General features: G+C 66.6%; 3 protein-coding genes across 3 annotated transcripts in view; 2 read left to right on the forward strand and 1 right to left on the reverse strand.

The window, feature by feature from the left end:
* On the forward strand, positions 1 to 5,576 carry EMIHUDRAFT_470090 (2OG-Fe(II) oxygenase family oxidoreductase; the record flags this gene model as incomplete). The annotated part of the gene is made up of 4 exons (XM_005771696.1): positions 1 to 1,689; positions 2,663 to 2,687; positions 3,399 to 4,096; positions 4,170 to 5,576. Exons 1-4 carry the CDS (start codon positions 637 to 639, stop codon positions 5,574 to 5,576), a joined length of 3,183 nt encoding a protein of 1,060 aa, XP_005771753.1. The 5' UTR covers positions 1 to 636.
* A 902-nt stretch (positions 5,577 to 6,478) lies between these two features.
* Positions 6,479 to 8,705, forward strand: EMIHUDRAFT_118001 (hypothetical protein; the record flags this gene model as incomplete). Its single annotated transcript, XM_005771697.1, has 2 exons — positions 6,479 to 7,339; positions 7,413 to 8,705. The coding sequence occupies 2 exons, from the start codon at positions 6,479 to 6,481 to the stop codon at positions 8,703 to 8,705; spliced, it is 2,154 nt and encodes a 717-aa protein (XP_005771754.1).
* Positions 8,706 to 10,391: 1,686 nt separating this feature from the next.
* EMIHUDRAFT_242941 (hypothetical protein) overlaps positions 10,392 to 11,847 on the reverse strand; it is a gene marked incomplete at both ends in the record, with an annotated part of 2,187 nt that continues 731 nt past the window's right edge. Inside the window, 3 exons of the mRNA XM_005771698.1 lie at positions 10,392 to 10,790; positions 10,900 to 11,013; positions 11,401 to 11,700. Coding sequence (XP_005771755.1) covers positions 10,392 to 10,790; positions 10,900 to 11,013; positions 11,401 to 11,700 — 813 coding nt within the window. The remainder of the gene's footprint in view (positions 10,791 to 10,899; positions 11,014 to 11,400; positions 11,701 to 11,847) is intronic.

An 11,847-nucleotide genomic window follows, 5' to 3' on the forward strand; every position in this document is an offset into this window, starting at 1 on the left:
GCGAGGGCGGAAGATGAGGCGAGGGCGGCCGAGGAGGCGAGGGCAGCCGAGGAGGAGACGGCGGCGAGGGAGGCGGAGGCGGCGGCAGCACGGGCGGCAGCAGAGGCAGCCGCTGCAGAGAAGGCCCGTCTAGAGGCAGCGGCCGCCGAGGCTGCACGCGCCGAGACGGAGCGGCGGCAGCTCGAGGAGGCAGCGGCGGCCCGAGTCAAGGCTGAGGAGGAGGAGGCGGCGGCGGCTGCGGAAGCGGAGAGGGCGGCGGAGAGGCGGCGGCTCGAGGCGCAGGAGGCGGCAAGAGCGCTGGCCGCGAGGGAGGCGGAGGAGGAGGCAGCAGCAAGGGCGGAGCGTGAGAGGCGTCTGGCGGCAGCGAAGGCTGCGGAGGAGGCGAGGGCGGCAGAGGAGGCGAGGGCGGCAGAGGAGGCGAAGGCCGCGGAGGAGGCAGCGTGGAGGGCAGAGCAGGAGGCGAGAGCAGCGGAGGCCGCGGCGGCTGTGCGAGCCGAGGAGGAGGAGGCGGCGGCGACGGAGCTGGCGGAGGCGGAAGCTGCGCTCCTGCTGCAGGGTGCGGCACGCGGGGTGCAGGCACGCAACGAGGCGACCCGCCGGCGTGCGCAAAAGGCTCGCGACGACGCGGAGCGCCGCATGAAATCCGCAAAGGCCCGGCTCGCCGCGCAGCAGGCCGCGATAGCGGCGGGTCGCACGGCGGGGCGCGCAACGACCGACGCGCGGTCGGCGCCGGCAACCGACCCTGGCCCGCCGCGCCACGCGCCTCATCAGGCCGGCGAGGCGGCCGTGGCTACGCCGGCGGCCCGCGCGACCGCAGCGCGGCTGTCGCGGGGCGATGGTGCGGCGGCGGGCAGTGCAGTGGAGCTTGGGTCGGACGTGAGCGCGGAGGCCGCCTCGACGCAGCTGCAGGCCAGCGAGGTGGCCGCACGCGAGAGGCAGGCCGAGCGAGAGAGGCAGGCCACCGAGTCGGCGGTGGCGGTCGCGGTGGCGAGCGCGGCCGCCGAGCAGCTGGCGGATGCGTCGGGCGCGGAGACGGTGGAGGCGGCGTCCGATCTGCCTCCGAGCCGGCAAGACGTGGCTTTGGCCGGCGGTGGCGGTTCGGGCAAGGCGCTGGCTGCCGCGAGTGCCGTGGTGATGCAGCGAGCGTGGCGCGGCTACCGCGTGAGGCTGGTGGTGTGGCGCGAGCTCATTGCCTCGGGGACGCAGAAGAAGGTGACGCGGCGCGGCGGCTTTCTCGGCATCTCCAAGGGCAAGGAGAAGGAGCGCGGGCTCCTGCTTCACGACGACTGCCTCGCCTACACGCAAAAGGGCAAAAAGTCGCGCCGCATCCCGCTCGCTCACATCGCCGCCGTCGAGACGCTCAACGAGCCGCACCGCTGGGCGCTCCGCATGCGCGTCGGCGATGACTACGAGTTCAGCGCGAGCTCGCCGCTCTGCCGGGCCGCATGGGTGGGGTGTGTGCGCAGCAACATGCGGGAGCATAGCTGGCGCAGGTGCGGCACCACCCTCTCGTCGCTGCCGCCGCACGTCGCCGCGCTCGCGGACGCGCCCTCTTCTGCTCGCTCGGAGGTGTCCTCGCTCCCGTCGCTCCCCTCGTCGATTTCGGACTCGAGTTGGGGCGGTGCGGGGACACCGCGTTCGGAGGCCGAGGGGCTGCCGTCGCCGCCGCGCGAGGAGAAGCAGAAAAAGGTGGCGAACAGAACACTGTCCTTTCGCCGCGGCCGCAAGTGAGTGGCACGCCTTCAGAAGCCGTGTCGGGGGGGGGGGGGGGGCATGGCTGTTGGAGTGGGATGTTCAGGGCTGCCTTGGTGTGACCCGAGAGATCTCCCCGCCCAATATGGGCGTTTAGGTAAGGGGGGCGCCCCGCGTGTAAATCTTTTGTCGGGCCGGCGCGGGAAAAGCCAAAAGATAGCGCAAACCCATTAGCCATTACTCGTCTAGCTCGACCAGCCGAGGTCCCTCGTCGACGTCATTGTCATTCCCTTGGTCGGCCCCCCGCTCCCCACCCGCGGCCTCGCGTTTTCTCGCCTCCCTTTCAGCCGCGCGCTGGTTTGCGTACTCCGCTGCCGCCTTCGCCTCTGCCTCCGCCTTCTCCTCGGCGGTCATCGGTGGCAGCCCCTTGCCACGCACGAGGTAGCGGAGTGCCACGCGAAACGACTCCAGGCGCAGCACGCGCGAGAATGACGCAACAGAGAAGGTGCCGCCGCTCAAGCCTGCCTCCTTTACTGCCTCGATAGCAAGCATGAGAGAAACGAGAGCCACCGGCTTCCAATAGCGCTCCCACCATGTCCGCAGGTCAGGAATCGGCGCCTCAGCTGAGTTTGGGCCTGCCGCGATTGACTCCGACTCATCGTCAAGGATTGGCGGCACGAGCAAGTCGTCCTCCTAGAGGAAGGAAGAGGAGGTGCATACGACGCAGCTATCTGAGCATCTAGCCTGCGTCCTATATCGCCGCGCAATGTGATATCACTGCAGCGGCATGATTGCAATGGTTGCGCATCTATCTTGGCCGGCCTCGGGGGTCAAGTGGACAAGGAGTTGCGGAAGTCCCACCGAGAGTGCCATCACAAGGAACGACACGCCCGCCAATTCGAGCATGCGACGGGGGCCAAGCATGGTGATTGTCGGGCGTGCCTCGCTCTATCGGTACTCCTGCGGGTAGGTGGTACTCCTGCCGCGCGCCGAAGGTCCGACTCGAGTTTGGTAAATTCAATGGAACCGCGATTGCAGGACGATTGAGATTCGACCGGAGAGCGCGCTCTCCGGTGCGAGTGCGGAGCGGAAGACCGGGAGGCTGGCGACCACGGTCAACATGGCGCAGTCGGACGAGCCTCCCGCTGCCAAGAGCGCGACCGCTGTAGAGCTTGAAGAGCTCACGCAGAGAGGGAGCGTCTCAGGTGCTTCCTCTTCCCTCCGGCAGGCGCTTGATGTGTGTGTGTGTGTGTGTGTGTGTGTGTGTGTGTGTGTGTGTGTGTGTGTGTGTGTGTGTGTGTGTGTGTGTGTGTGTGTGTGTGTGTGTGTGTGTGTGTGTGTGTGTGTGTGTGTGTGTGTGTGTGTGTGTGTGTGTGTGTGTGTGTGTGTGTGTGTGTGTGTGTGTGTGTGTGTGTGTGTGTGTGTGTGTGTGTGTGTGACTGCGACAAGGAACCCCTCCTGTTTCTTATTACAACGAAGGCGCTCTCAAAAAAATACCGGATCGCATGATTCACCCGGGGGGATATCCCCCTCTGGGCGGCGAGCGGCATCGGATGTGCCTCCGCTGCTGCTGCCATCCTCGGCGTTCGCCACGGGTGCTTGGACGACGTTGTCGCGCACTGAACACGCATCCGGCATCCCGGAGCGCACAAGGTCGCCACAAATATCCTTCGATCTCACGAGGCGCGATGGCGCCGCACTGCTAGCTGGCGTCGACACGGCAACGGCGGTCGGCCCCCAAGCGGCAGCCGAGGCGATCTTCGGCGACGTTGCGCTGGCGATTCAAGCGCCGATGCACGTCGGCACCAACAACTTTGGCTTCCGTGGCGGCGTGCCCATCACCAACCTCGACGTACGCCCGCCGCACGTGGACACGATCGCCAACGTGTTCGGCGTCGACGAGGCGCCCGACTACTTTCTGCTGTGCTCACGCGTCACCTCGTCCGACGGCGGCGGCGCGAGCTACCTCACCGATATCCCGGCCGCCATCCAGCGAATGCCTGAGCCGCATCGCACGCGGCTGCCCTCACTCGAGATCGTGCAGACCATCAAGCTCATCGCCGGCTTCGACGAGCTGGCGACCAACCGTTCCAATGCGACGCAGGGTCAGAGCACGGCCGCGGGCCAGGCGCTGAGCGCCGCGAGCGTACTGCATCGCGTCGAGCGCATGGTGCTTCCCAATACACGCGACGCGCACCACGCGTGCTTCCGCTACTCCTCGTGGGCGGACTCGCTGCTCAGCGACGACGGCGCGGCTGCAGACGACGAGAACGCGCCCATCCGCCCCACGCCCTCATCCGCAGATCCACGCTTGGACATGCAGACGGTAGCCGCATACCTGCGCGCCGTGAATGCAGAGACGGACGAGGCTGCACGCTTCCTTCTGCAGCCCGGCGACTGCGCGGTCCGTGACGCCACACCAGCGGCCAAACCCATGCCGTGTACTCCCTAACATGCACACCATCCGTGCATGGCAGGTGATCGACAACTACCGCGCCGCCCATGGGCGGGAGCCCTACGGAGACCTGGGCCGCGCACTGTGGCAGGTGTGGGTCTGGAGCAACGCCTCACTCGCTGTGCCCGACAACCCGGGACCGTCGCGTCGCTGGGTGCGCCACCCGCGTGTGCCGACGCCGCAAAATGACGCGGACGGGCCGGATGGTTCCGCTCAGCAAGCCAAGGCATCGCCAGCATCGCCAGCATCGCCGGAGGCATCGCCGCTGGAGGTGTGCCAGGCCGAGGAGAGAACCGACGCGCCGACGGCTCGTGGCAGAGGCGCGCTGGTGCCGCCCACCGTGGACCTCTCGCCCTTTATGGCGGATGAGGGCGTGGTCCTCGATGGCGCCGATCCCACAGCCGCACAGATGGACGCGGCGAAGGCGATCCACGAGAGCTATACCTCGCACGGCTTCCTGCATGTGCTCAACTTTGGGCTGGATGAGTCGCTTCTGCGCCGCGCCTTTGACGTGTCTTCCCGCCTCTTTGCCATGCCGACGGAAGTCAAGATGACGAGCCTTGCGCGCATCTCGCCGGCCTCGAATGTGGGTTACGCGCCGCTTGCCCTCGAGAAGGCCAATCACTCCCGCCCGCCCGACCTGCGCGAGATGTTTAACGTGCGCAACCCGCGCGAGCACACCAACCGCTTTGATGGCACACCGGAGGGCACCGAGGCCGTCGCGCTCGAGCTGTGGCGCGTGCTGGAGAGGGCCGCACGGCGCTTCAGCCTCGCCCTCGCTCTCGCCCTAGGGCTCGAGCGGGACTACTTTACGCGATCGATGGACAAGATGGACCTGTGCGCATGCCGCTTCAACCACTATCCGCCGATACCAAACGGCGAACCGTCGCGTCCGCGCGAGCCGGGACCGCTGCGGATTGGCGAGCATACCGACTTTGCCGCCTTCACCTTCCTACTGCTCGAGCCCTCGCACGGTGCTCTCGGTCTTCAGGTGCGGCCCGGCAGCGTAGCGAGCGACGTGGGACCGTACGGCGACGGCTGGGTGGATGTGGTGGTGCCGCCGTCGCCGCCGGCATCTGTCGGCGCGATCGTGAACGCTGGCCAGCAGCTTCCGTACTGGACCAATGACCTGTGGAAGGCGACGAGCCATCGCGTCGTGGCGGCGGACGCGGAGGCCGCGAGAGCCGACCGTTACTCGATTGCGTGCTTCTACGACGCTGATAAGGCCGCGCCGGTGAACGTCGACCCGCGCTTCGTGCCCGAGGGCGAGCAGCCGCACTACCCGCCAACCACGGGCCTCGAGTACTTGCTGCGCAAGCTCGCGCGCGCGCAGGGCGCCACCGCGGAGCTGGGAGGCAGGAGGGAGGTCTACGACCACGACATTGCCGTGAGGCGTGACCCGGCCAGCCGGCCGCCGAAGGAGGCATGAGAGCGAGAGGCGTGAGCGTGGAGCAGTCCACACGCCCCCCGCCCCCCTCTCTCGAGGTTCTCGAGGTGGATATCCTTTGGCCGCGCTGGGTAGCGAGGATTGGTGTGACGCGATCCACGCAGGCGTGTTTTCTGGCGGCCGCCGTCAGTGCACGGAGTTGCCCCTTCTCCGACTGCCCCGGCTAGTTCCCGAGGTCGCGCGGGGCTGACCCCTGCGTCCCCCGAGACCTAGCGCGGGTGGGTTGGAGGGGGCTCGCCCCGCTCCTCCCCATCGGGCCGCGTGAGCGGCCACGCCTCGCAGATTCGTTTCTCGCGCCTGGGTCAGGCGCGCGGGGCATCCCCCGGGTCGACCAGCGATCCGAAGAGTGGCCGCTATGCGAGGGAAAGAGCGGGGCCCTTGGGGTACGCCTCGTCCGGCCCCCTCCGAGGGGGGGAGGGAATTGTGGGGTCCCCACGGGCGCCTCAGTTCGGCCCTCCCGAGGGGGGGAGGGGAGCAAGGGGGTGGGGGGGTCGGGGCGGTGCCGGTGGGGAGGGGTCTCGGTTTCGTGTGGCTAATACTTGCCTTTCGGGGAGGGGCCTCAGTTGGAAGGCGAGGCTAGCTCAGCCCTACGTCTTCCCCTCCTCCCCAGAGGCAGCGAGTAGGCCGCGAGAGGAGCACTCGAGAGCGCCTCCGGCTCCGCCCCATTGATTGCCCCGCACACATCGTGTGTGTGGAGACGTTTACCTTAGCCTCTGTCCCAGTCGTTGGTCGGACTGTGTTTCGCCTTCCTATCAATCAAAAGAATAGGGCCAGGACGATTCACGCTAAAAAAGAATTAACCTGCAAGCCAATCGTGTCACGAGACGCTCTCTCCTCCCTTGGGGGAGCCGCCCTCACGGCACGCCTCGAAGCAGCCGGCATCAATGCAGAAATCTAAACTTTGTACGGCCGTCGCCGCCGGCCGCCTCCACCTGCTCAGCAGCTTCTTCGCGTTCCTCGCGGTGCTCAGCACGGGCGGCTCGACCGCGCTCCTTGTCAAGCTTCTGCCGCAGGCGACTGCGCCGCCTTCACCACTCCCGCCGCCGCTCGTGATCGCCGGAGGTTGCGCTCCGCAAAGCTCTGCCCTCGACAACGTCGAGTATGTCGCGGTCGGCTACACCTTCTCGGGAGCGCCGTACTTCCGCGACGCCTCGTCGTCGTACTACATCTACTGGGACCCCGACTGCGATGGCGGCATTTCTGGGGCTGCCCGCTGGATCGTGAATAGTGATATGCCGAGCACTACCGCCTCCAACGACCTCGATGGGGACGGGATATGTAGCTACATGGCCCGCATCGACTCGGACGACTCCTCCTCGCCGCCGCTCGGCACGGCTACCTGGCGGGTTGCATGCGACGGCTCCTGGACGGACAACGATCTGACACTGGCCTCTCTCTCCCCGCCCGCACCGCCCGCACCGCCCGCACCGCCGCCGTGGCCACCGGGGCGCGCCCCGCTGCCGCCGCCCCTCGAGCCGCCCCCGCCGCTGCCACCGGCCGATTGCGATGATGCGGAGCAGACGTGGCGTATCCTTGGCGGGGCCGCCTTTGTAACGGCCTACATCATCTTTGGAGGTTTGGCCTTACTCTTGCCCACGGCATTGCAGCCCAAGCTCTTCCTCGCGCTCTATCTGCAGACTCTTGCCCTCATTATCCTCACCATCCTCGTCGCCTCCCCGTTGGGCTTTTCGTGGCTTGTTCCGGAGCATTGCGACTACGACCTGACATTCTTCATTGTCGTGCCAGTGTGCTGTGAGAGAGGCTTGTATCTTAAGAATTCTTCATTGTCTACGGCACATTTCTTTCGACCTACCCCAGCGCCTCGCCGACGGCTCCCTCCGGCTGCTGCGCGTCGCCTGGCTGCTCGAGCGCCCAACGGACTGGGTGCTACTGCGGGAGCAAGACCTGCCGGAAGAGGCGTTTTGGGCCCCGGCCGACGCGGCCCGCCTGCTGGCCGAAGAGAAGGTCGCTGCGCTCTCCTACAAGTGGCAGGGCCCCTTCAATTCGTCCAAGGGCGGCGGCGACCAGCCAGACGGCAGCCGCTTCCACCTTGGCGAGGTCCTCTCGTATTACCGGGAGGGCCGTCACGCAGAGGAACGGCCCGCCCTGATGTGGGACTTTGCCGCGATACCACAGCACGACCCAATAACGGGCGCGAAGCGTACCGCCGCGGAGACTGATGTGTTCAAGAAGGGGCTCGGCGTGATGAGCAACGCCTACGCCAGCCCGCGCGTCCTCGTGCTGCAGCACCGGCGGATCCCGCTCCATTTGGAGCGCGAGCTGAATGGGATCTATGACGGCGCACCTCCAGCTGACCGCCTCGACCTGATCCCTTACGCCGGCGCCAAGTGCCGCTCGGGATGGTGCACGTTTGAGACGGCGTGCGCGCTGCTGATGACGGAAGGGGGCGGGCACGCGTACGAGCTCGGCGTCGGCCGTGCTCCGGTGACGCGCGGGCGGCTGCCGAGCGTGCAGCAAATGGAGGCGCTCTTTGAGGCCGAGTCGACGCGCTTCATCGGCCGGGCTGATCGCGAGGAGGTGTGCGGCATGTACTTCGCCCTGCGCGAGAAGCTCGAGGAGTATGATGAGGAGAAAAAGAGCATGTTTGTGTTCGTCGCCGACAAGCTGATGACAGACGAGAATCCATGGGGACGAATCCTCTTCTTGATCACCCTTGTCTATGCCCCCCTTCTTTTCTTCAGCCGCATCTTGAGAGACCACCTCGCCGCCGTCCTCTGCTGCCGCCCTCGCGACAGCCTCGACTACACCTTCCACTGGAGCATTCGCAAGCCGCCCTTTCGCCGCAAGCCAGACCCCCCGCTGTCCGAGCTGCCCTCGTGCTTCCTGCCAACCCAACAGGGAGAGCAGGCGCCCAGCGGGTTTGAATCAATGAGCTCGATGTTTGCGAAGGAGAGGCTATCAGAAGAGAGGGCAAGGAAGCTTGAGAGAGAGGAGGGCGTGTCGGAGCTTGAGATGGGAGATCGTGATCGCCCATTATCGGAGCGTGAGCTGTCAGCTGTGAGATATCGGCATGGGGAGATCGACGTGCTACGACACTCCTGCACTTGCCTTAGACGACGGCAGAAATATTTACATATACACACGAGCTAAAGGTGAACGGTACGTAGAGGTAGGCCAAGCACAAGAGACTCAAAGAGATGAGCGCACAGAGAAGGGTGCGCCACCCCGAGTGCCGAGAGGACACCACCGCCTGACCAAGGGCTCTGAGCTCTTGGGCGTCCCCTGGACACTGTCTGCGGACACAGCTGCCTCGCCCTCGCCCTCTCCGCCCTCGGTCACCTGCCGGCGCCCGCCTCGCAGCGGCGCGTCTCGGGGTTGAAGGAGGTGCCTAGAAGGTTCCCAGAAGGCTCCCAGGAGGCTCCTAGAGGGCTCCTAGAAGGGTTGAAGGAGGTGCCGGGGTCGCAGCCGACGACCTGCCGCCGCCTCCGCGCCTTGCCGCCGCTGCCGCCAGCTTGCCCTCCCACAAGCGACGGCCCCTGCGCGATGGCGCCGCTCGCGTCCACAAACGCCTGTTCACAGCTGCAGGCGTGAAGGGGCGCTGCTCACACGAGTGTCACACCGCCGCATGCAGGAGAGTAAAGGCGAAGAAAATTTGGGGGGCTTGCGCGCTTGCGCCCGCAATAAAACCACCCCCGCCTCAACCCGCTCAGGGACGGACGCTTTTCCCCCCTTTCAAAGGCGGTTTCGAAGTTGATGAGACCTCGTCCCCCCCTCTCCAATGAAAAGCGTAAAAAGAGGCGCGGAACAGGCCGGAAGCGCCGCTTGGACGTGGGTCACACAATGGCAACGCTCCAGACGCGCTCTGGTAGCTGCCAATGAAGCCGTAGCCCATCGCGCGCGTGCCGGACGGCCTCTGCACCTCTACTGCAGTGCCCTCCTGCACCGAGCGACGCGTCAAACCTTTGTTGCTGCCCATGACCGCCGGCGGCTCCGAGCTCGGGCGAGCGAGCCCTGGCTGAGCTGAGCCTCTGCGGTCGCAATGCAGCGCTGCGGTCGGTGCAGAGTGGCCGTGCGCGTACGGCGTCGTACGCGCACGGCCGCTCTGCCTCAGTGGCGTGCGGCTTGGGCCAACTGAGGTCGCTCTCCGACCTCGCTCGCCGAGCTCACAACCCGGCGCGAGCCGCATCGAGTGGAAGTTCGACTTCAGCTGCCGCGAGTGGATGGACTGCCTTGTCGAGTGCGAGCAGTTGGGCTCCGCCGGGAGCTTGTGGTGCAACATGTTCTCTGGGGGCCAGCAGACGCAAGCGCGCGAGCGCGTGTTGAAACGGACGCTCCATAGCAACACTCGAGATACACTCGAAGGGGGGCACACGTTTTTTTATTCGGGTTCGGGGCCCAAGAGTACACTCTTGGCGACGAAACCGAAGCGGTTTGGCCCCGGGGTGGTTTTATTGCGCTTTTCATTGATCACGGTGGGAGCCACAGAGGCCGCGCCACGGCAGACTTAGCCCGTGTAAGAGGCTCTCGCTGATCTTAGACCGCGTAAGCACCCCAGCGTGACTAGTCACACTTAGACCCGCCAAGCCTTGAGGCTCAGAACTTAGACTACTACCCAACCAGTATGAACTCTGTGAGATGTCTGAAGTCAAGAGGGCCTCAGTCTGGTGCTAAGTCGATCGCGACGCTAACACACATGCACCCGTGGTGACACTGATAGCTGGTCTGGACCTGACTGGAGAGGGCATCGGCATCACGACGAGGACGACCATCCGCCGCCGCCGGCGCGATTGGCCCACCGCGAAGCGGTGCGTGAGTCCAGTGGAGCGCCACGCCGCGTCAGCGGTTGAAGTGCGCGGTCCAGCGGGACAGGTGCGGCGTGAAAAAGTCGTCGAAGAGGCGCTCGCCGCCCGCCTCCGCGTCCGAGAGCTCGTAGAGGCGGTAGTCTGCCGACGCGTGGCACTCCTCCGCAGACGACAGCCGGCCCGAGCTGCGCGACGCCGAGACGAGCCGCCGCTCCGCGAGCCGCGCCTTGTCCTCCTCGCGCTGCCGCTCGCTCGGGTAGGCGGCGGAGCACGGCAGCGCGACCGCCTCGTTGTAGAGCATCGCCCCGAGGGCGAGGAAGGCGAAGCCGACCAGCTGGAGGGGGTGGAAGCTCTCGCCCGCGAAGGCCAGCCCAAAGGCCCACACGCCAATCGTCCGCATCGAGTCGAGCACCATGCGGTAGGCAGCGCTGGCCTAAGGTTGCGTGGGCCCGCGCCGGTGCGTGCGGTGAGTGATCGGTCGGGGGGGGGCTAGGGGCGCGGCCCGCCGTCTTTGTGATTGTGACGCCGATCGCGTTGAAGACCGCAATCGAGCATGCGTTGGCGACGAGGAAGGCGAGCACGCGCGGGCTGTTGTGGATCTGGGCGAGCGCGTCGATGGTATCCTCTACCGGGTGGCCGTGCGCGCCCGGCGTGTGCTGCGGCCGAGCAGGCGGGGCCGCAGCGTCAGAGAGGGGCGGCGTGAGAGAGGTGGGTCGCAGGGGCGGTGTCAGAGAGATAGAGAGAGAGAGAGAGCGAGAGAGGAGGGGGGGGGGGAGAGAGGTGACAGAGAGAGAGAGAGAGAGAGAGAGAGGGGGGGTGGAGGGGGGGAGGGAGGGAGGGAGAGAGGTGACAGAGAAAGACAGGCGGTATCAGAGAGAGGCGCAGTCAAGAGGTGAGAGAGAAGAGAGGGGCAGCGTCGGTGGGTAATTTGGTGCTGGCGGCGGGACAGGTGTGGCCAAGTGGCCAGAGCTGGCGGCCGGGCGAAGTGCTGTCCAGAGAGTCTGTGTGCGGGGTGTGGAGGGAGAAGACGGCGCCTGCAGCACGGCGAGGAGGACGAAGAGGCCGAAGAGGCCCCACAGGCCCTCGCAGCCGACGGTGAGGAGGGCGGGCATGTCGTGGCCGGTGACGAAGCGCTCCTCGATGCACATCTGTGTCGCGACGAAGAGCTGCGACACCACCACCAGCGCGTCGCCGCGCAGCCGCTGCCAGAGGCCGTGCTCGCCGTCCGCTGGCGAGGCGCCGCCGGCCTCGGCCGGGGCCACTAGCAGCGACGCGTAGCCGACGACGGCGGCGCCGACGCAGACGCTGAAGAGGGCGCACCAGTGGAAGGGCCAGAGGCGCCTCTTGAGGAAGAGGGCGGAGAAGAGGCCCGTGAAGAAGACCACCGTGCCGCGCATCATCTGCGGTGCGGCTGGCGGCGGTGACGGCGGCGGCTGGGGGCCGCGGTTTGAGGGTGGCGGTGACGACGGTTGGAGAGAGAGAGAGAGAGG

The sequence above is a fragment of the Emiliania huxleyi genome (genome assembly GCF_000372725.1).
Source record: "Emiliania huxleyi CCMP1516 unplaced genomic scaffold EMIHUscaffold_373, whole genome shotgun sequence".
Lineage (NCBI taxonomy): Eukaryota > Haptophyta > Isochrysidales > Noelaerhabdaceae > Emiliania > Emiliania huxleyi.